Genomic DNA, 24,407 nt, shown 5'->3' with positions numbered 1-24,407 from the left:
TCTTGGAGTAGTTAAAGGATGGATAAGATTGAGTGCAAACAAATTAAAAATACTTGAATAAAATGTAATCACATTCCTCCAGTTTTATACTAATTTCCATTTTTTCATAGCAAAAAACACTCAAAATACTCTTTATTATTGGTACTGGGGCAATTAAGTGGTTAAGAGTACTGGATGTTCAGAGGGACTTGGGTCCAATTCCCAGCACCTACATGGTGGCTCACAACTATCTGTAACTTCAGTTCCCAAGGATCCAATGTCCTTTCCTGCCTCTACAGGAGCCAGGCATGGAAATGGTACCTGGCAATTCAAGATTCATATAAGTAAAATATGCATACTCGTAAAATAGAAATGAAAAAATTTTCATTATTTTCTATTTTAAAACACAAAAAGCAGTATTTGTAGATTTAATAACTGGAACAATACTGTCTTAGCTAAGGTTTTACTTATGTTGACAGACACCATGACCAAGGCAAGTCTTTAAAGGACAACATTTAATTGGGGCTGGCTTACGAGTTCAAAGGTTGAGTCCATTATCATCAAGGTGGGAACATGGCAACATCTAGGCAAGCATGGTACATGCAGAGCTGAGAGTTCTACATCTCATCTGAAGGCTGCTAGGAGAAAACTGACTTCCAGGATGCTAGGGTGAGGATCTTAAGCTCACACCCACAGTGACACAACTATTCCAACAAGGCCACACCTCCTAATAGTACCACTCACTGGGCCAAGCATATACAAAGCATCATATTCCACTCCCAGGCGCCCATAGGTCTGTTCAAACACACGTGTCTATGGGGGCCATACCTAAACATAACACAATGCAAAATATTTAGTCCAATTTCCAAAGGCCGCATAGCCTATAGCAGTCTCAACAATGTTAAAAGTCCAAAGTTCAAGGTCTCTTCTGAGATTCATCCAATCATTTAACTGTAATCCCCAAAGCAAGACAGGAAACAAAATAGATTAATTCTAAACTCTGCATCTCCGTGGGTTATGTCAAAGCAGTTTTCAGATCTCCAACTCCTTTTTCATTTTTGTTAACTGCCACAAACTGCTTTTTCCTGGGCTGGTTCCACTCTGTTAGCAGCATTCCTATGGCTCTGGTATCTCGAAAATCTTGGGGTCTTCAAGGCAGCTTCAATGTTACAGCTTCTTGTTTCAATGTTTGTGATCCACATATGATCTTCTGGACTCCTCCAAAGGGCTGGCGCCACTTCTCCAGCTCTGCATGCTGTATCACTCTAAGCTCAGGTGATCCACTCCACTGCCACTGCTGTTTTTGTGATCAACCCAAGATACTGGCATATCCAATACACTGGGGTCTTCTGCTGCAACTAGGCTTCACCAATAGACTCTCATAGGCTTTCTTCATGATACCAAGCTTCAACTCCTTTGGATGACCCCTTCAGTCCTGGGCCATCAACTACAACTGAGGCTGCACCTTCAACAACAGCCTTGCATGGCCTCTCACAGTGCCAAGCCTCAGCTGCTCTTCATGACCCCTTCATGCCTTCAAAACCAGTACCTCCTGGGTGATCCTTACACATTACCAAGTACAGCTGCTGCAGGAGGTACAACCTAGGCTATCTCTGGAACACAGCTTCTTTGTGCTCTCAGTAAACACTTCCCAAAAGATTTCACCTCAGTGATGCTGGTCTCTTCTTAACCACCACTAAATTCTTAGCTCTTGCTAAACAGCAGCAACTGTCCCAGGAGTCCCTTCTATTTTTTACTCTAAAGCCAGAGCCACGTGGTCAAGGCTGTCGAGTTCTGCAGCTTGCTAGGGCTAGAACATGGCCCCCTTGTTCTAGTACATTATCACCAGTTCTCTGTTTTTCAACTCCTTCACTGTCCTGGAACTTGCTCCATAGACCAACTTTGAACTCAGAGATTTGCATGCCTGTCTCCTAAACTCTGAGATTAAAGGTGTGGTCCACCAAGCGATTTAACTTTTTCTTCACCTAGAACTTGCTCTGTCCCAGGCTGGCCTTGAACTCAGTAATCTATTTGGTTTTATCTCCTGGGATAAAGGCTTGTACTACCATGATCAATACTAGATGTAGCTGGGTAGGGTCTGGTCCCCAAGTTCCAATTTCTTAATCGGCTATCTCCTAGAATATAGGATTTGGCTCCATTTCCCTTCCTGGTGCCCCTTTAACACTCAAACCATATATTTTATATCTTTCCTTTCTAAGTTTGCTATGCTTGTTCAAAATGCTCTTCATGAGACTTAACCAGAGAACAAAATCTCTATTGGAATTTTTTGAGACTTCCTTTGTCAATCTGAGTCTCATCACCTTAGCCTCAGGGCAAAGGGCAAAAAATAGCCACATTCTTCACCAAAACACCACAGAACAGTTTCTAGGCCACAGGTTGAAATTCTCCACTGAAACCTCTTGGGCCAGGTCCACACAATTCAAATCACTTCAGTAACAAACTCTTTCATAGTCCTACTAGGATAGCCCATTAAGCCCCATCTAAAGCAATCCACTGCTTTCCAAATCCTAAGTCCCAAAACCCACATTCTTCCAAAGAAAAGCCTTGTCTTAACTATCAGAGCAATATCCCCAGTGCCTGGTACCAACTTCTGCTAGTGGAAAACTGAGTTCCAGGCAGCTAGAGTGAGGGTCTTAAGCCCATGACCACAGTGACATGCCTACTCCATCAAGACCACACTCCTAATAGTGCCACTCACTGGGCCAAGCACATACAAACCATCATAAATACAAAGGTCCATCAAGTGTTCCAAAAATTCTTTTTATACCTTGAAGGAACTGATGACGACATTCTATATTAATGATCATGCATGTTTCTTTATATCTGTAAACCAACATGACTGCTTTCCTACACACTTCCACATGTTTTTTAACAGAAAATGAAATCAGTTCCCATAAATCTTTTGTAACTTATTCTTAGTATCTGACATACAGGGTACTTCAATAGAATCAGATACAATTGGCGGTTTATTGTTTTGTTTTGTTTTGTTTTGTTTTGTTTTGTTTCTATACAGGGTTTCTGTTTTCTTATTTTTTTCTTGAATAGTTTATTTATACAGTCAAAAGCAAATTATATATTTTTAAACGTATTTTTTTCAAGGCTTTATTGGCTACCATCATACACACCAGAAGAGGGCATCAGACCACATTACAGATGATTGAGAGCCACCATGTGTTTGCTGGGAATTGAACTCAGGACCTCTGGAAGAGCATTCAGGATGCTCTTAACCGCTAAGCCATCTCTCCAGGCCTCAACAATTAATACAACAACAATAACAACAACAACAACAACAACAACAACACACACACACAAACACACAAAATCCCTCTCTTTTCTAGCATCCAGTTCCCATGAGTCCACAGGTACCTCTGTGACTGTAAATTCTGAAAACCTTTGTATAGATTCAGTAAAGATAACATCTTTCCTCCTTTTGATGCAAACACATGCTTTGTAATGTTCCTTCAAAAACCAGCCAATCTGGTCTAGGCAGGGTCTGGGTGACAATGCTAACTGGGACACTTGATTCTGGAAATCAAACCCAGGTCACCGAGGTGTGAAGCAACTCACCCCCACCCCGCCTCATACACACAATACCTTCTTGTTAGCTCCATATTCTAATTTTCCACAGCAAGATGTGAGGGCTCATTCCCTCTCTCCTCCCACCCTCACCCCCTGTGCCATTCAGTTGGACAGAAGTGGGGTTTTGGTGTGGTTTTGCTCTGTCGTATGAGAAAATATCAGGGTCTCTCCCTGTGTTCAAGGTCCACTGTCACTTCCTGTGCACAACTTCCCCTGGGTTGTTGTTAAGATGGGGAGGATTGTTCTTGTCCTTCTATACCTGCCTGGAGATCTTCATTATTTCATTTAAAATACTTTACATTTTCATTTTCATTTCCTTCATGACCCATGAACACATGTACTTAAAATCTCCATCAATATGGGGACTGGAGAGGTTGCTTAGTGGTTAAGAGCACTAACTGCTCTTCCAAAGAGGCCAGGTTTAATTCCCCAGTTGGTGGGTTACAACCATGTAGAACTTCAGGGGCATGCGCGCCCTCTTCTGGCAGCCACCGGCACTGCATGTGCATGGTGCACATACATACCAGCAGGCAAAACACCCACATATATAAAAAAAAAAAAAGAAGAGATAGGATAATGTTACTTTCTCCTCTTTTCATTTCCAGAGCTGATAACTACATGAATGTGGTACCATAGCTGAACTTTAAGACTGAAATGCCTTAGCATAGCTATAAGATCTCAAACTTCATGTACCTCTTACCAAAAGCTGCCAGTATGTTCAGGTTTACATTATCATCATCATCATCATCATCATTCATCAGTATATTCATATTATCAGCTGAATTTCAAAGAATAAACCCTGTACTATTCATAATTATCATAAGTATACTTATACAGCAAGTATTAGATTGCAACATTTTAAAATTCACATTTACTTTAATTGGTTTTTTAAGTTTTGTGAAAATTTGGAACTTTGTTTTGTTTTGTTTTTGTTTGTTTGTTTTTTCAAGACAGGGTTTCTCAGTATAGCTCTGGCTGTCCTGGAACTCACTTTTTAGACCAGGCTGGCCTCGAACTCAGAAATCCACCTGCCTCTGCCTCCCAAGTGCTGGGATTAAAGGCATGCGCTACCACTGCCTGGCTGAAAACTTGGAACGTTTTACCTTCTGATATATTTTCTCAGCTTTAGCATAAGTGTGTATATAATTCAAATGTTCTGGGGAAAAATAAATTCTTTCTAAAAGGTATTTCTGACAAAGATATTAGACTGATTTTTATACTATATGTTAATTAGTATTACAGAAAGATTTGATCATTTTTTAATAAAAGTATTTCACATTAAAAAAAAAAAGAAAAGAAAAATAAGGTAGAGGTTGGTTGGAATGGTATACGTCCATAGTCCCAGAATTCTAGAAGTAGAGACAGGAGGATTGCTAAGTCCAAGGCCAGCTTGTGTTTCCTAGGGAGTGAGGAAAACAAAACAAAACCAAAATTGAACCTGAACATTTTCTAATTAATTTCCAAGTTAAAGGCCTGCTGGTTATAGAATGCATGGCCCACTGTCTTAGTCTTTTGTCCAAGTATATATCCTGCTGAATGCTCTCCGTGCTTGAAATGTGTACACAATATGATACAGTAGTTATTATATTAAATTTATTCACTGCATTTAAATATTTGCTGATTGCTGGTGGTTATTTTAGCTACATCTGAGCTAGATATTGAGGTGGTCTGACCTTTGAGAGCTTCTCCTGGCTGTTCTGGCTGTTTTGTTGTGGAAAGATGAGCTGTAGGCTTCTCTTTCTTGCTTTTGTTGTTTGTTTGTTTTCTTTTGTTTTTCTAGACAGGGTTTCTCTGTGTAGTCCTGGCTGTCCTGGAACTTACTCTGTAGACTAGTGTGGCCTTGAATTCAGAAATCCGCCTGCCTCTGCCTCCCAAGTGCTGGGATTAAAAGCATGGGCCACCACTGCCTGGCTTGTGGTGGTTCTTAAATATGGGAATGAAGGCTTTCTTTATGAAAATTTTGGTAAACGTTCCTAAGTACTGTGATGATGTTTTGTATCTTCTATTTTGATGATATTCTAGGTAATACTACAGATTCCTGGGATGGGTAATATTAACATATCATAGTATATTATTGGTTTAAATCTTCTAGACATTTAAATTTTTATTTATTACTGTGCGTGTGTGTGTGTGTGTGTGTGTGTGTGTGTGTGTGTGTGTGTGTGTGTGTATGATATGTGCAGTTGGTGGTTGTATGTGTCATGGTGCACATTTGGCGGTGAGAGGACAAGTGAGATAAACTGACTCTCTTTCTGGGATTGGTCACCAGGCTTGTAGAGCCTCTACTGGCAGTATAGGCTTCTTGTTGCTATTTTATTCCAAATTTCTGAATATTTTAAAAGAACATGTCAGTAAGTTTTAGAACTGTGTCCGGTTTTAGAAAGTTTCTATAATGATTTAAAATAATCTGTGACAACACAAAAGTGAGGGTAGGAACATGTGCTGCTCCTGCCACGCACCCAGCACACAGACTGAGATGACTGAGGTTAGGTTTTCATAATCGGCCAAACGTCATGAGCATCAGTTGCTTTTCAAAGCAGGAAGAACTCAGAAGACACCATCTTTTGTAGGTGCCTTTCAAGATTTTAGTAAATTTTCTTCCCAATCTCTTCAGTAGAATTTGGGCTTGCCATAGCTCTACTTGCCCTGGCTGTCCCAGAACTTGCTCTGTAGACTAGGCTGGCCTTGAACTCAGAGATCTACCAGTCTCTCCCTCCCTAGTGCTGAGATTAAAGTGTGGGCCACCAGTGCCCAGCATGCAAAATTTAGACTTAAAAAGGTATTAGAGTTTTATATATTTTTCATAACTGTAATTAATGTCTCCTTTGTTTTTTTGGTATAGTCATTTAGACAGGGTCTTGCCACGCTGCCCAAAACTGATTGCTCCATGTCCTAGATGACATTTGACATTATCAGTTGACTGAACTCACTGTGAAGCTGAAGATAATCTGGAACTCTGGACATGCAGTGCTGAACTCTGGAGTGCTGACTTTACAGGCATGGACCAGCTACCACACCCAATTTATGTGATGCTGGGGAGTGACCTGGGGGCTTGGTGCTTGCCAGCAAAGTGCTCTTCCAAATAAGCTACATCTTCAGCCTCCAAAACTTTATATATATATGATCTTACTTTGTACTTCAGGCTGCCTTCGGTTTTATGATCATTGGGCATCATCCTTCTGATTAAACAGAGTACTAACCATGCCTAGCTTGCATAAGGCTTTTCTATTAACTGGGTTAGATTTGTCAATATGTACCATGTAATGAAACTAAGAACATTCACTGATAAAGTAATACAGCTTCGATAAGCATATTACATGCTAAAGTATTTTGTAAACAGCCCCTGACCCCAACGTCTGCTAATACTTTCACAATCTCTGTAGTATTTCAAGAGAAGACACTTGAGTAATCCTCTCTGTTTCTACTATTTAGGAAGAATATTGAAGGGAAGCCACCCTTGCATAGATATATGATCGAGCCTCCCTGACCAGGTCTCCTGACAACCCAAAGGATCTTCAAACATACTTTGAGCACAGCCACTCTACAGGACACTTATGGCAAAAACACGTTGGGGAAATTCCTGGAAACATAAATAATGACAAGAGACCTTGGAGTAGCAACATTCTCGAGAGATGCAAAACTGTCAAACGTTACCTGGCTTAAGTTGTAATAAACGTCTCTGAGGAGAGAAAGGAAATACATTTCAGTAAACATCATATGAAACATTAGCTAGAATGCTATATCTTCAGTAGACATGTTTCTTCTTTATTTTTTCAAAAGAAAAATCCATTATTTATTTATTTACTTCTCATTAAGGTAAGTCCAGGATGGGTGCAAGCATCACCCATTGGACAAATTCTGTGTCCAATGGACTTTGCAGGAAGGCTTCAGGACGTGGCACAAACCACGCTTCTGTTTCTCTGGCCAGAGTTAACTGGATCACTCTGGTTGTGTTTGGTTTGCCTCCAGGAGTCACTGCACTGATGATAAACATATGCACACCTCTTGGCCAAGTGCAATCCAGTTTCATCTCGGGCATAAACACCTTCAGCTTTATGAAGAGCCCTCAGAGACCTTACCCCTAGCCAGGACAAATGGCTTTGCACTGCAGCCTTCCAGGTGTACTCACCTTTCAGAAGTCCTGTTCCCAGCAGGCCTCCACAGGGCCAAGGTAGCAGAAAGCAAGGTACACTGTTTCTAAACCTTTGGGTATTCTCTTTACATTTTGGTACACAGATATAAAGAACTTGGTGTTAAATGTAAAACAAAAACAAACACTATATATCATGCTGACTATGGACCAAAGGGTATATCACTCATTCCCCATCATGGAGGGATGAGGTGTTTGTATCTTAAAAGTATATTACCAAGTAAAAGAAGCCAGTCTAAAACATTTATATACTATAGATTCCAACTATATATCATTGTAGAAAAGGAGAACCTATAGGAAGAGGTAATTTTTTTTAAATGTGATTTCTGTGGGCCAGGTAGGAGAGAAGAATGCATGTGTGGAATTCAAGAACCTTAGGATGGTGAGAATACGTGGAACCAGGATGATGGAGACCCACCATTACGCATTTGTCTATGCTCCTGGAAAATACAGTACAAAGACTGGACTGATGATGCAAGCCCTAGATTTTGGTGTTCAAGCACTGATGTTGGCTTATCAACTAAAAGAAATATGCCACTCTAGGAAGCCATATTGATAATGGGGATATGTGTGACTACTTACAATATAAATGAAATGAAAAGTCGGAAAAATTAATATAATATTCACTTACCTTAATAAAAAAATCAACAAAATTGACATATTAAATGAAGAAAAATATAGAATTTTATATTAGTCTTGAGTGGTAATATTCCTCAAGTAAATTAAAATATTAAGATACAATAAATTACAATACAAACCCTGGGGCACAGGCACAGTTGGGGGATAGAGTATCTGTCTACTAAATATGAATCCCTGGCTCAATCCCATTACCACAGAAATAAAATGAAATAAATAAAAATAAAATCCCAACAAAGAATAATGTAGAATTTTACAAACCAATTCCAAAGAGTTATAGGGAGGAAAACAAATATGTTTGGATGTATCTAGGATAAGGTGTGGCAGCACTGGCCTGTAATCCTGCCATTGAGGATGCAAGGCAGAAGAATCATGAGGTCAAAGCACCTGGTACTACATACCAAGACCTTGTCTCTAAAAACCCTGGGCTGGAGGGTGGAACTCACTGGCAGACTGTAAAGGGCCTTAGGTTAGATTCCCAGCACTGCAAAAACCAAGAGATAAACAGCAATAAAATAAAAACATGGGTTTCCCAATAAAGGATGAGGGTGGCCACCAGACAAGAGTGGCCACTTACGCTCATACTTGCCAGATTTTCTAATTAAAATGTGAACTCAGAAAGAGAAATACTTCACATGGTTGTTCATATGCAGATCTTAGCTTGGAGGGTGTGTGTGTGGTGTGTCTGAGTGTGTGGTATGTTTAGGAGTAGGTGGTGTGTATGTTTGCATGTCGGTGTATGTATAAGTATATGGTATGTCTGTATATGTGTGTGGTGTGTGGTGTGGTGTGTGGTATGTGTGTGTGGTGTGTTTGTGATTATACAGTGTGTATATTGTGTTCATTAGTATGTGTTGTATGTGTATATGTGTGTATTTGTGTGTGGTGTGTATATTTATGTGATTGTGTGTATGATATGTGTGGTTTCTATCTGTGTGAATGTGTATGTGATATGTGTGTATGTGAGTGTGTAATATGTGTGATGTGTATGTGTATGGTGTGTTTGTGTGTGTGTGTGTGTGTGTGAATGTGTGTGCAGTATGTGTAGGGTTTGTGTGTGTTGTGTGTGAATGTGTGGTAGATGCGGTGTTTATGTGTGAGAATATGTGTATGTGATATATGCATATGTGTATGTCATTGTGTAGTATGTGTGATGTGCATGGTGTGTGTCTATGCATGTGTGTGTGTGGTGTGTGTTTGAGTGTGTGCTATGTATGAGTGTGTGGTATGTGTATGAGTGTGTTCTATGTATGAGTGTGTGTTTGGTGTGTGTATGTATGGTGTGTGTGAGTATGTGGTGTGTATGGTGTGTGTGAGTATGTGGTATGTGTGGTGTATATGGTGTATGCCTTTGTAAAGCCTATCAAACTAGAAAGATGTCAAGAGAGGGTTTCAAACAGAGTGGGATGGGAGAGGTAGCAAAAGGAAACATGTGACATGAAAGTGAAAAGGCGCTTTGGGGAGGCCACATGGGAATGAAAAGGAGGGAACAGGAGGGAAAGGGGAGGAGAATCTACTAGAACCCACTTTGAAAAGGTCACAAAGATGCCTGCAAAGATAGCTTAGTGCTTAAGGCACTGGCTGCTCTTTCAGAGAGTAGGCTTCAGTTCCCAGCACCCACAAGGTAGTTCACAAACATTTGTAAGTGCAGCCTCAGGGGATCCAGTGCCCTCTTCTGGATTCCTCAGATACTGCACATGTGTGGTTCACAGAAATACATGCACACACAACACCCATACACATAGAATACAAAAAGAAAGTGTCATAAAGATATCTAATACCTTGTAAGTGGATTAAAAAGCTAAATTGAAATCAAACAAGCAGTAAAGAAGATAACAGAGTCAAATAGATGAGCTAAATAGAACAGCCAGCCGAGGAGGCCAGGAATATATAGAAAATTCAGCTACGAGCGAGAAGATACTGTATATACATTGTGCAGAAAATTGGTGTGAAAATTAATTATTCATGTTTAAAAACAGAAGTGAATTTCCACCTGGAGGCTTGTTCAGAACTAACTCCAAGAGGAATAAGAATTTTTTTCTTCGGGCATAAGAGATGGTTTAGTGATTAAAAACACACTGACTATTCTTCAGAAGGTCCTAAGTTCAAATCCCAAAATCCACATGATGGCTCATAACCATCCGTAATGAGATCTGAGGCCCTTTTTCTGGTGTGTCAGAAGACAGCTACAGTGTACTTACATATAATAAATAAATAAGTATTTTTTAAAAAAGAATTTTTTTTCTTTTGGAGGAGGGGGTTCAAGACAGGGACTTACTGTGTAGCCTGGGCTGTCCTGGAAAGTACACTGTAGACCAGGCTGGCCTTGAACTCATAGAGATCTACCTGCCTCTGCCGCTCAATGCTGGGATTAAAGGTGTATGCTACCACTCTCTGTGCAGATTAAGAATTTTATAGAAAAAAAATAAAACAATGTAGAATACTGTGATCTAGCAGGTAAGGAAATCTTTCTGTCTTCCTAATATTTATTTATGTATATGAGTAAAGCATTGCTCTCTTCAGACACACCAGAAGAGGGCATCAGAATCCATTACAGATGGTTGTCAGCCACCATGCAGTTTCTGGGAATTGAACTCAGGACTTCTGGAGGAGCAGTCAGTGTTTTTTACTGCTGAGCCATTTTGCCAGCCCCAGAAATTTTTTTAATGGATTTTAGTCAACAAAAACTTGCAAAGGACGAATTTAAAATGAATTTGCAATAGGAAGGGCCTCTGTGAATAACAGGGAGCAGAAGTAATGATGTACAAAAACATGAGCTATTGCTCCAGCCATTTCAACCTGCTCTCTTATAGAACCCATGACACCTGCCCAGGAATGGCACTGCCCATGGTGGACTGGGCACTGAACCATCAATAACTAAGAAAATGCCCTACAGCCAGACCCTACCATTTTCTCAGTTCAGGATCCCTCCTTTCAGACAACACTTGCTTGTGTAAATTGACATAAAACTAGCAGCACGCTTGGTGAGATCTAAAGGAAAGCAAGGGTTCACCCATCACCAAGGATTGTACAGAGTCTCTGGGCTACTTCCTGGATAGTACTTCTCTTTTGGCTGTGTGGAGGAGACAGAGCTAGCTCAGGGAGGTTAGAGGTTCGTCTTGGTTATTGTCAGCTCTTGGGGCTCAGTGTACATAAGTGAGAACAGTAATCCATTATGTGACCCTCCCAGTTTCTTGGAAGATATCTTAGTTCCTTTCACTATAATGAAACCACCCCATAGGTGACTTTATCCTTAATTTCTCATTGCTCTGGTGGCTGGGACAAGCACTACCCAAGTAGGGTCAGCTTCACTCAGCTTCTCGCCCTAGAGTAGGCCATGACCTGGCTCATAGATGATAGTGTTTCACTCTGAATAGTAGGGAGTTTCTATCATAAGGCCCTAATCATATCTATAAGGGTTCTATCCTTAGGGTCTTATTATGTTCCCAAAGCCCCATACCAACTACCACAATATGAACTTGGGAGGGGACACAAGAGCTTAGTTCATTGAGATAGATTTTTCTCTCTGAGGCTCCCAAGTTCTTCTCTTTAAAAGAAGCAGAACGTAGTCAATTTGGTCACAGTGGCAAGTTTAATTTCCCAACACAGCTCTATCAGGAGTTTTTATTTGTGAACTTGCCCTTGTCAATTGCTCCGTGGTTTCAGAACCCATGGAAGGATGGACAGTGATTAAAAACGAACAGAGGCCTGACATTTTCATGAGTGTCAGAGGCTCAAACCACACTTCCTAGTGAGACTCTGGAGAAGTCGATGTTAAAGAACCACACAAAGAAGGAAATGAAGCTGCTGTCAATAACCATGCCTTACTACACACATGAGTGTTCTGATTGCTTCTGCCCATGGTACATGATGACTGCTAACGCAGCCAGGGAAGAGTGGGTTACAGCATTATCACATGTAAAAATAAATCACATGAATAAAACGATATAACTATGGAAGAGGGAAGAAGGTCTCCTCTAACAAAAACAGATGTACTGTAGATAAAATAAATAAATAAAATAAAATAAAACATGAAATTTATTCTGCCTTCTTCTTGATGCTAAAGCATCCCTGTGCTCACCGTTTGGTTTTTTTTTTTACTTTACAGCACAATTAATCAAGTATTAGCAAATGGCTTCCTCCTTTTAGTTATACACATCCATTCTTGTGTTAAGTAGTGACTGAAGATTTATACAAGACAGAGACTTTGAAAATAGATGAGAGATGCTCTGGTAGGGGCTACTCCCGCCATCTTCCTTCTGAGCCCAGTGGAGATCGCTAAGGACTCCAGAGTGCTCTCCATGCCGCAGGACCTGGGGATCACCTTGGGATCATGGGTGAGTGGAATGCAACATCAGCTCAAAAGAACAGAGGAGGGTCTTGTGCTGGCAGGAACAGGGACAAATGAACCCTGCCCAACCAGAGGGCAGGTTATGGCCAGCCCCGCCAACTTCTGCGTGAACACGGCCGAGGACCCCTAGCACTCCCAGGACCCCCTGATCACCTGAGAGCATGTGGGTGATAGAAGCAACAGAGCTTCTTGGTCAGGGTCCAGTTGGGCCTTCATCCTCGGCCAGGAAGAAAACTGAGACCCAGACCCCTGGGCACATTCCTTCCCAGAGGAGAGTCGGCCAACAGGGAGAGTTCTGAACCAGGAACTCAGGAGGTGGATGATCAGAGCTTCAGACTGCTGGACACCTGCCCTAAAAGAGGAGAGCTTGCTTGCAGAGAGTGCTCTGACCAATGAACTCAGGTGAGAGTTGGAATCCCAGGAGTGCTGACAGAGGCTAAAAAAATCACAGGAGGACCAAGCTCCAACCAGAGACAGCTTGAACATTAACACCAGAGATTTCCAGATAGGAAAAGGCAAACGTAAGAAACTTACTAACAGAAACCAAAAACACTGGACATCATCAGAACCCAGTACGCCCACCACAACGAGTCCTGGATACCCCAAAACACCAAAAAGCAAGATGTATATTTAAAATCATATCTCATGATGGTGTTAGAAGATTTTAAGAGGGGCATTAATAACTCATTTAAAGAAATACAGGAGAACACTGCTAAACAGGTAGAAGCCCTTCAAGAGGAAGCACAAAAATACCTCAAGGAATTACAAGAGAATGTGGCTAAACAAGTAAAAGCCCTTAAAGAGGAAACATAAAAATCCCTCTAGGTACAAGAGAACACTGCTAAACAGGTGAATTCCTTAAGGAACTCAGGCAAACATTGCTAAACAGGTGGAAGAAACACAAAAATCCATTAAAGAATTAAAGGAAAACACAACCAAACAGGCAATGGAATTGAACAAAACCATCCAAGATCTAAAAAAGAAAGTAGAAACAATGAAGAAAACCCAAAGTGAGACAAATCAGGGGATAGAAACCCTAGGAAAGAAATCAGGAACCATAGATGTGAGCATCAGTAACAGAATACAAAAGATGGAAGAGAGAATCTCAGGTGCAGAAGATTCCATAGGGAACATGGCCACAAAAATCAAAGAAAATGCAAAATGCAAAAAGATCCTAACTCAAAACATTCAAGAAATCCAGGACACAAAGAGAAGACGAAATCTATGGATAATAGAAGTAGATGAGAATGGAGATTTTCACCATAAAGGGCCAGGAAATATCTTCAACAAAATTATAGAAGAAAACTTCCCAAACCTAAAGAAAGACATGCACATGAATATACAAGAAGCCTACAGAACCCCAAATAGACTGGACCAGAAAAGAAATTCCTCCTGAATTAATAATCAGAACAATAAATGCACTAAATAAAGACAGAATACTAAAAGCAGTAAGGGAAAAAGATCAAGTAACATATAAAGGCAGGCCTATCAGAATTACATCAGATTTTTCACCAGAGACTATGAAAGCCAGAAGAGCCTGGACAGATGTTATACAGACACTAAGAGAACACAAATTCCAGCCCAGGCTAATATACCCAGCCAAACTCTCAATTACCATAGATGGAGAAACCAAAGTATTCCACTACAAAACCAAATTCACACATTATATTTTCACAAATCCAGCCCTTCAAAGGATAATAACAGAAAAAAAACAATACAAGGACAGAAACCACGTCCTAGAAAAAGCAAAACGGTAATCCCTCAACAAACCTAAAAGAAGACAGCCACAAGAACAGAATGCCATCTTTAACAACAAAAATGATAGGAAACAACAATTACTTTTCCTTAATATCTCTTAATATCAATGCACTCAACTCCACAATAAAAAGACATAGACAAACAGACTGGCTACACAAACAGGACCCAACATTCTGCTGCTTACAGGAAACTCATATCAGAGAAAAAGATAGACACTACCTCAGAATGAAAGGCTGGAAAACAATTTTCCAAGCAAATGGTATGAAGAAACAAGTTGGAGTAGCCATTCTAATATCGAATAAAATCGACGTCCAACCCAAAGTCATCAAAAAAGACAAGGAGGGGAACTTCATACTCATCAAAGGTAAAATCCTCCAAGAGGAACTATCAATTCTGAATATCTATGCTCCAAATACAAGGGCAGCCACATTCATTAAATAAACTTTAGTAAAGCTCAAAGCACACATTGCACCTCACACAATAATAGTGGGAGACTTCAACACACCACTTTCACCAATGGACAGATCATGGAAACAGAAACTAAACAGGGACACAGTGCAACTAACAGAAGTTATGAAACAAATGGATCTAACAGATATCTACAGAACATTTTATCCTAAAACAAAAGAATATACCTTCTTCTCAGCACCTCATGGTACCTTCTCCAAAATTGACCACATAACTGTTCACAAAGCAAGCCTCAACATATACAAAAATATTGAAATTGTCCCATGCATCTTATCAGATCACCATGGACTGAGGCTGATCTTCAATAACAAAAGAAATAATATAAATCCAACAGTCACGTGGAAACTGAATAACACTCTTCTAAATGATACCTTGGTCAAGGAAGGAATAAAGAAAGAAATCAAGGACTTTGTGGAGTTTAATGAAAATGAAGCCACAACATACCCAAACTTATGGGACACAATGAAAGCATTTCTAAGAGGAAAACTCATAGCTCTGAGTGCCTCCAAAAAGAAACTAGAGAGAGCACACATAAGCAGCTTGACAAAACACCTAAAAGCTCTAGAACAAAAGGAAGCAAATTCACCCAAGAGGAGTAGACAGCAGGAAATAATCAAACTCAGGGGCAAAATCAACCAAGTGGAAACAAGAAGAACTATTCAAAGAATCAAACAATCAAGGAGGTGGTTCTTTGAGAAAATCAACAAGATAGATAAACCCTTAGCCAGACTCACTAGAGGCCACAGGAAAAGCATCCTAATTAATAAAATTAGAAATGAAAAGGGAGACATAACAACAGATCCTGAAGAAATCCAAAACACAATCAGATCCTTCTAGAAAAGGCTATACTCAACAAAACTGGAGAACCTGGATGAAATGAACACGTTTCTAGACAGATACCAGGTACCAAAGTTAAATCAAGATCAGGTTAATGATCTAAACAGTCCTATATCCCCTAAAGAAATAGAAGCACTCATTAATAGTCTCCCAGCAAAAAAAAAAAAAAAGCCTAGGACCAGATGGGTTTAGTGCAGAGTTCTACCAGACATTCAAAGAAGATCTGGTCCCAGTTCTGCACAAACTATTCCAAAAATAGAAGTAGAGGGAATTCTACCCAACTCATTCTATGAAGCCACAATTACTCTGATACCTAAACCACAGAAAGATCCAACAAAGATAGAGAACTTTAGACCAATTTCCCTTATGAATATCGATACAAAAATCCTCAATAAAATTCTCACTAACCTAATCCAAGAACACATTAAAGCAATCATCCATCCTGACCAAGTAGGTTTCATTCCAGGGATGCAGGGATGGTTTAATATATGAAAATCCATCAATGTAATCCATTATGTAAACAAACTCAAAGACTAAAACCACATGATCATCTCGTTAGATGCGGAAAAAGCATTCGACAATATCCAACACCCATTCGTGATAAAAGTCTTGGAAAGATCAGGAATTCAAGGCCCATACCTAAACATGATAAAAGCAATCTACAGTAAACCAGTAGCCAACATCAAAGTAAATGGTGAGAAGCTTGAAGCAATCCCACTAAGATCAGGGAATAGACAAGGCTGCCCACTTTCTCTCTACCCCTTCAACATAGTACTTGGAGTACTAGCCAGAGCAATTCGACAACAAAAGGAGATCAAGGGGATACAAATTGGAAAAGAGGAACTCAAAATATCACTTTTTGCAGATGATATGATAGTATATATAAGTGACCCTAAAAATTCCACCAGAGAACTCCTAAACCTGATAAACAGCTTCGGTGAAGTAGCTGGATATAAAATAAACTCAAACAAGTCAATGCCCTTTCTCTACACAAAGAATAAACAGGCTGAGAAAGAAATCAGGGAAACAACACCCTTCTCAATAGTCACAAATAATATAAAATATCTTGGTGTGACTCTAACTAAGTAAGTGAAAGATCTGTATGATAAGAACTTCAAGTCTCTGAAGAAAGAAATTAAAGAAGATCTCAGAAGATGGAAAGATCTCCCATGCTCATGGATTGGCAGGATCAACATTGTAAAAATGGCTATCTTGCCAAAAGCAATCTACAGATTCAATGCAATCCCCATCAAAATTCCAACTCAATTCTTCAAAGAATTAGAAAGGGCAATTGGCAGATTCATCTGGAATAACAAAAAACCTAGGATAGCAAAAGCTCTTCTCAAGGATAAAAGTACCTTTGGTGGAATCACCATGCCTGACCTAAAGCTTTACTACAGAACAATTGTGATAAAAAACTGCATGGTACTGGTATAGTGACAGACAAGTAGCCCAATGGAAGAGAATTGAAGACCCAGAAATGAACCCACACACCTATGGTCACTTGGTCTTCCACAAGGGAGCTAAAACCATCCAGTGGAAGAAAGACAGCATTTTCAACAAATGGTGATGGCACAACTGGTTGTTATCATGTAGAAGAATGCAAATTGACCCATTCCTCTCTCCTTGTACTAAGGTCAAATCTAAGTGGATTAAGGAACTTCACATAAAACCAGAGACAGTGAAACTTATAGAGGAGAAAGTGGGGAGAAGCCTCGAAGATATGGGCACAGGGAAAAAATTCCTGAATAGAAAAGCAATGGCTTGTGCTTTAAGATCGAGGATTGACAAATGGGACCTCATGAAACTGCAAAGCTTCTGCAAGGCAAAAGACACCTTCAACAAGACAAAAAGACCACCAACAGATTGGGGAAGGATCTTTACCTATCTTAAATCAGATAGGGGACTAATATCCAATATATATAAAGAACTCAAGAGGGTGGACTCCAGAAAATCAAATAACCCCCTTAAAAGATGGGACTCAGAGCTGAACAAAGAATTCTCACCTGAGGAATACCGAAAGGCTGAGAAGCACCTGAGAAAATGTTCAACATCCTTAATCATCAGGGAAATGCAAATCATAACAACCCTGAGATTCCATCTCACACCAGTCAGAATGGCTAAGATCAAAAATTCAGGTGACAGCAGATGCTGGCGTGGATGTGGAGAAAGAGGAACACTCCTCCATTGTTGGTGGGATTGCAAGCTTGTGCAACCACTCTGGAAATTAGTCTGGCGGTTCCTCAGAAAATTGGACATAGTACTACCGGAGGATCCCGCAATACCTCTACTGGGCATATATCCAGAAGATGTCCCAACCGGTAAGAAGGAAACATGCTCCACTATGTTCATAGCAGCCTTATTTATAATAGCCAGAAGCTGGAAAGAACCCAGGTGCCCCTCAACAGAGGAATGGATACAGACAATGTGGTACATCTACACAATGGAGTACTACTCAGCTATTAAAAAGAATGAATTTATGAAATTCCTAGGCCAATGGTTGGACCTGGAGGGCATCATCCTGAGTGAGGTAACCCAATCACAAAAGAACTCAAATGAAATGTACTCACTGATAAGTGGATATTAGCCCAGAAACTTAGGATACCCAAGATATAAGATACAATTTGCTAAATGCATGAAACTCAAGAAGAATGAAGACCAAAGTGTGGACACCTTGCCCCTTCTTAGATTTGGGAACAAAACACCCATGGAAGTAGTTACAGAGATGAAGTTTGGAGCTGTGACGAAAGGATGGACCATCTAGAGACTGCCATATCCGGGGATCCATCCCATAATCAGCTTCCAAATGCTAACACCATTGCACAGACTAGCAAGATTTTGCTGAAAGGACACAGATATAGCTGTCTCTTGAGACAATGCCGGGGCCTAGCAAACACAGAAGTGGATGCTCACAGTCAGCTATTGGATGGATCACAGGGCCCCCAATGGAGGAGCTAGAGAAAGTACCCAAGGAGCTAAAGGGATCTGTAACCCTATAGGTAGAACAACATTATGAACTAACCAGTACCCCGGAGCTCTTGACTCTAGCTGCATATGTATCAAAAGATGGCCTAGTCGGCCATCACTGGAAAGAGAGGCCCATGGGACTTGCAAACTTTATATGCCCCAGTACAGGGGAATGCCAGGGCCAAAAAGTGGGAGTGGGTGGGTAGCAGAGTGGGGGGGGGGAGGGTATGGGGGACTTTTGGGATAGCATTGGAACTGTAAATGAGGGAAATACTTAATAAAAATATTTTTTAAAAAAAGGAAGAAAGTGGGGAAAACCCTCGAAGATATGGGCACAGGGGGAAAAAATTCCTAAACAGAACAGCAATGGCCTGTGCTATAAGATCAAGAATTAACAAATGGGACCTCATAAAATTGCAAAGCTTCTGTAGGGGAAAAGATACTGTCAATAAGACAAAAAGGCCACCAACAGATTGGGAAAGAATTTTTACAAATCCTAAATCTGATAGGGGACTAATATCCAATATAAACAAAGAGCTCAAGAAGCTGAACTCCAGAAATTCAAATAACCCCCATAAAAAATGGGGTACAGAGCTAAAGAAAGAATTCTCAACTGAGGAATATGGAAGGGCTGAGAAGCACTTGAAAAAATGTTCAACATCCTTAATTATCAGGGAAATGCAAATCAAAACAACCCAGAGATTCCACCTCACACCAGGCAGAATGGCTATGATCAAAAATTCAGGTGACAGTAGATGCTGGAGAGGATGTGGAGAAAGGGGAACACTCCTCCATTGCTGGTGGGATTGCAAGCTTGTACAACCACTCTGGAAATCAGTCTGGCGGTTCCTCAGAGAACTGGACATAGTACTACCACTAGATCCAGCAATACCTACCCCTCCTGGGCATATATCCAGAAGATGTTCCAACTGGTAATAAGATACATGCTCCACTATGTTCATAGCAGTCCTATTTATAATAGCCAGAACCTGGAAAGAACCCAGATGTCCCTCAACAGAGAAATGAATACAGAAAATGTGGTACATTTACATGATGGAATACTACGCAGCTATTAAAAGCAATGAATTTATGAAATTCTTGGACAAATGGATGTATCTGGAGAATATCATCCTGAGTGAGGTAACTCAATCACAAAAGAAGTCACTTGATGTGCACTCACTGATAAGTGGATATTAGCCCAGAAACTTAGAATACCCAAGATACATCTTCCAAAACACAAGAAAATCAAGAAGGAAGACCAACATGTGGATACTTCATTCCTCCCTAGAATAGGGAATAAAATATCCATGGAAGAAGTTGTAGAAGTTTGAGCTAAGACAAAGGGATGGACCATCCAGAGACTGCCCCACCCAGGGGTCCATCCCATAATCAGCCACCAAATGCAGACACTATTGCATACGCCAGCAAGATTTTGCTGATATAGCTGTCTCCTGTGAGGCTTTGCCAGTGCCTGAAAAATTCAGAAGTGGATGCTCGCAGCCATCTATAGAATGGAACACAGGTCCCCCAATATAGGAGCTAGAGAAAGTACCTAAGCGCTCAAGGGGTCTGCAACCCTATAGGTGGAACAACAATATGAACTAATCAGTACCCCCAGAGCTCGTATCTCTAGGTTCATATGTAGCAGAAGATGGCCTAGTCGGCCATCACTGGGAAGAGAGGCCTCCTGGTCTAGCAAACTTTATATGCCCCAGTACAGGGGAACGCCAGGGCCAAGAAGTAGGAGTGAGTGGGTAGGGGAGGAGGGCGGGGGGAGGGTATAGGGGACTTTTGGGATAGCATTTGAAATGTAAATGAAGAAAATATCTAATTAAAAAAATGTGGGGAAAAAATAGATGATAGCCATGGTCTGAAAGGCCAGAGGTCAAGTCTAGTGTTGTCTTCTAGCAACTTTGCAGTTTGGATCTCATATTCAACCCACCCAATCATACCACACTTATCTATTTAATAAGAATAATGGTTCTTACATGCCTATCATCATTATGAAGACTGAGAGAAAGAATATGTGTATAAAGCTGAAGCTGGACATCACTGGACACTTCATGGTCACATCCCTCTAGAAGGAGAGGCAAAAGGATAATCACAGGATGGAAACCATCCTGGTCTATAAGCTAAGTTCAGGTTAGCCTGAGGTTTACAGGGAGATCCTGTATAAAAACAGACTGAGGGGGCTGGAGAGATGGCTCAGTGGTTAAGAGCACTGGCTGCTCTCTCAAACAATCCGAGTTCAATTCCAGCACCCACACGGCAGCTCATACCTGTCAGATACTCCAGTTCCAGGAGTGCTTCCTCACACAGACATATATGCAAGCAAAGTACCAAGGAACATAAAACTAAAAATAGAAAAAGAAAAACGAGAAAAAAACAGACAGATATGAACCTTCAGTGAGTCCTCAAATTGTAGTTGATATTTTTAAAACTTCTAACTCAACACAACTTTGGCAATACATTCGAGAATATCTTGGTTGGTGAATAGATGTATGTACGCAAACCATGATGTAGATCATGCAGCTTAGTGATTGATTTTCTTTTAAGCAAGAGCTAAATACTCTGAAAGCCTTAATTATATTTATATTATGTTCCACTTACACAACTGTGAAATACCACAAGTAGCAAATATAAGAATTATCCACAGTCAGATGCCGTTCCACTTCCTGGATGGAAGAGAAAATACAAATGAAAAATTACGTAATATTTGAAATAGATTCAGATATCGACATGAGCCTAAATGTTACAGAGGACTGTTTCTTACCTAAGAATGAAGCGAACTAGATTTCAGACTAGAATTAATACCACACCTACAGAAGGTTCTTGAGGTTTTTGACTTTTACTGTTTACTGTAATGCTAAGTGCTGGCCTCCAAGATCTGGTGTCTGCAAGTAGCCTCTGGGACCCTGCCCCCAAGTTAATTCTGATTGGTGAATAAATGTACTGGCAGCCAATTGCTGGGCACAAGAGAGATAGGTGGGATCTAGATTCCTGGGCTTGAGAACCATGAGGGAGCGAGAGGGGGAGGGGGAGGGGGAGGAAGAGAGAATAGGACTATAGAAAATCTGGCCCTGTGGGCAGACCAGTTGGAGATAAGAGCAGCCCAGATGACACACAGAAATAATGAGCGACAGCTTAGGGTTATCGATAGGGGAATAGATTCTAACAGCATGGAGGGTAGGCAGCTGCCCAGCTATTGTGCTGCCTAAGGCATATTTAAAAACATAAATATCAAGAATGTGTGTATACTTTCATCCAGGAACAGAAATGCTCAAAGGCAGGAAGAAACCCCACGTCAGGATTTATTAACAGATTTTTACTGCAGCAGTTGTTTAACTCCTCAGCTCCTCTGTATGTACTAAACTAAGTGGCAAGTCTGGCAACTTGCCCTCCTCACTGCCTCTATCATGTCTTTCTCTCTTTTTCACACTCAACTCTTATCACTCATCTGGCTCAGCAGTTCTCAAGGGCCCAGGGGACGGAGAACGTTGACAATGTGTGGAGATGCTTTAGGTAGTCACAAGTCTCTGTCTGTTTCACACACCAGCAGACTCAATGTCACGTTCTTTTCTTTTTCTTTGGTTTTTCCAGACAGGGTTTCTCTGTATAGCTGTCCTGGAACTCACTGTGTAGACCAGGCTGGCCTTGAACTCAGAAATCTGCCTGCCTCTGCCTCCGGAGTGTCACAGCACTCTGGTGGAGTCAGCTTGACAAAGCAAAAGCTGGGAAGCTGGTTCATGAAACAAAGAGTTTCAAGGAAACTCCCTTCCCGGGGGCCTGGCATTTTCTCCCTAATCTATATAAATCATAAAATTAATTTTTCCATTCCCGCATTAGTCTAGTGTATGGATCCACGTGCTCTCTATATAGTATTACCTTATAGTAAATGCCTTTTAAGATTGTATTCTAACATAGCTAAAGCCTTTTCCCAGTGTTCTTAGATTCCAGTTAGCAGCAAGGAGTTTAACCTATTCAGTAACTAATTAAGCACTACCATAAAACAAGAAAGCACTAGCCATTAATTCAGTTGTCTGCAGAAAGAGTCTAAAATTCTCACTGAGATAGAAATTCATATTACAGACTACATCCCATGCCAAGAGCAAATTAGTATACTATACTGATAACTGGAAAGTCTCCAGACATAGATAATTTAACAAGGCCTAGAGAATTTTGGGCTCAGTGACACTTCCAGCTCGACTGGAAAATTACATTCATATTTAACACCTCTCTTGTGTGTTTGTCTGTCTGTCACTACATCCTAATCTTGCCCATCTACTCTAGAGACTTTCCTACGAAGGCACAGGGGCCCAGAGGGTCTGCGGCACCGGAGTGCTGGGATTAAAGACATGTGCCACCACTGCACAGCAAAAATCATCTGCATTCATGCGTTTTCTTGAATTGAAGGAAAGTAAGTGGAATAAAATCTAAGTCTCGAGTTTGCCTTTGGTTTCCCATCACCATCACCATGTGTGGCTGAGACTTACTCATCCAAGAGTACCATTAACAGAATCTAGCATACTAGAGGATGAAGAAGCTAAGTAATAAGGATTTGGGTGCTAGCTAAATGGTGCAACATTGCCAAGCATGTACATGGCCTGCTATCTAACCCTTGACAAAATGAATGAGAGAGTGAGGGAGGGAGGGAATGAGTGAGTGAGGGAAGAAGGGAGGGAGGGAGGGAGAGAGTGAGGGAAGGAATGAACAAACAATTAAAAATGGAAACTGAGGGAGTGGGTGGGTAGGGGAGTGGGGGAGGAGGAGGGTCTGGGGGACTTTTGGGATAGCATTTGAAATGTAAATGAAGAAAACACCTAATTAAAAAATAAAATAAAAAAAAAGAAAAGAAAATTGGAAAAAATGGAAACTGAAGTAAAAATCAGATATCATTTCACAATTTATATTGACATGAAAACTAGTGACAGACAGGCAGAAACTTTCAAGTAGCTCTTAATTTGATTTCTAACTAAAACTGTTTAAAGCAATTTGTGATAGGAGAGCGCTAAAGGAGAATGCTACTGTGGTCTCTTTTCTCTTTTTCTTTTCAATATGTAAGTCTTTTGTTCTCCCAAAAGAGCCCAAATTATACTTGTGATGGCTTTTCAAGATTCAATGAAATGTCACTGAAATCAACTTACTTGGTTTCCAGCAATTGGCTTTATTGTGTGAATTCCAGCCCTTTTGCAGTGTAGTGTTGTCTTGGGTGATCTAGTGTTCAGAAATGGCAAAGAAGAGGAAGAAGTTACAAATGTATATGAGGGTGATTAAAATTCCACCCACAACTTTTAAGCTTAAGCAATTCAACTGGGTGCTAAAAAAAGAAAACAAGAAAAAAAAACAAACAAACAAAAAAACAAAAACAAAAAACCCTCTAATATAGCAACTGTCTAAGATGCTGTTCCGTTGATGGGAAGAGACGCCACGACCAAGACAACTCAGTATAAAAGAAAGCTTTTAGTTGGGGTATGCTCATAGTTTCAAAGGTTTAGTCTACTATCATGGTGAGCAACAGACAGGCACTGAATCAGTAGCTGAGAGCTGTGTATTCTGATCCATGAACAGCAGGCCAGGAGAGACACTTCTGCCAGGCATGAGTTTTGAAACTTGAAGGCCCACCCCAAGTGACACACCTCCTTCAGTAAGGACACACCTATT

At 40.6% G+C, this 24,407-nt stretch overlaps 1 protein-coding gene across 8 annotated transcripts in view; it reads right to left on the bottom strand.

Moving 5' to 3' along the window:
• Nucleotides 1-24,407, bottom strand: part of Catspere1 (cation channel sperm associated auxiliary subunit epsilon 1) — a 153,835-nt gene that overhangs the window by 112,153 nt on the left and 17,275 nt on the right. For all 8 annotated transcript variants that reach the window (XR_001779559.1, XR_001779564.1, XM_017314031.2 and 5 more), the window contains exons 4-6: nucleotides 23,891-23,960; nucleotides 21,357-21,421; nucleotides 7,234-7,258 (exon numbers count right to left, since the gene is read on the bottom strand). Coding sequence is in view for 6 of the 8 variants with exons in the window: in XM_017314031.2 (XP_017169520.1) it covers nucleotides 7,234-7,258; nucleotides 21,357-21,421; nucleotides 23,891-23,960 (160 nt within the window). In the remaining 2 variants the exon portion in view is untranslated. The remainder of the gene's footprint in view (nucleotides 1-7,233; nucleotides 7,259-21,356; nucleotides 21,422-23,890; nucleotides 23,961-24,407) is intronic.

Source organism: Mus musculus, chromosome 1 (genome assembly GCF_000001635.26).
Source record: "Mus musculus strain C57BL/6J chromosome 1, GRCm38.p6 C57BL/6J".
NCBI classification, from domain to species: Eukaryota; Metazoa; Chordata; class Mammalia; order Rodentia; family Muridae; genus Mus; species Mus musculus.
The sequence above is the reverse complement of the archived record's forward strand: the minus strand, read 5'-3'. Positions and strand labels throughout refer to the sequence as shown.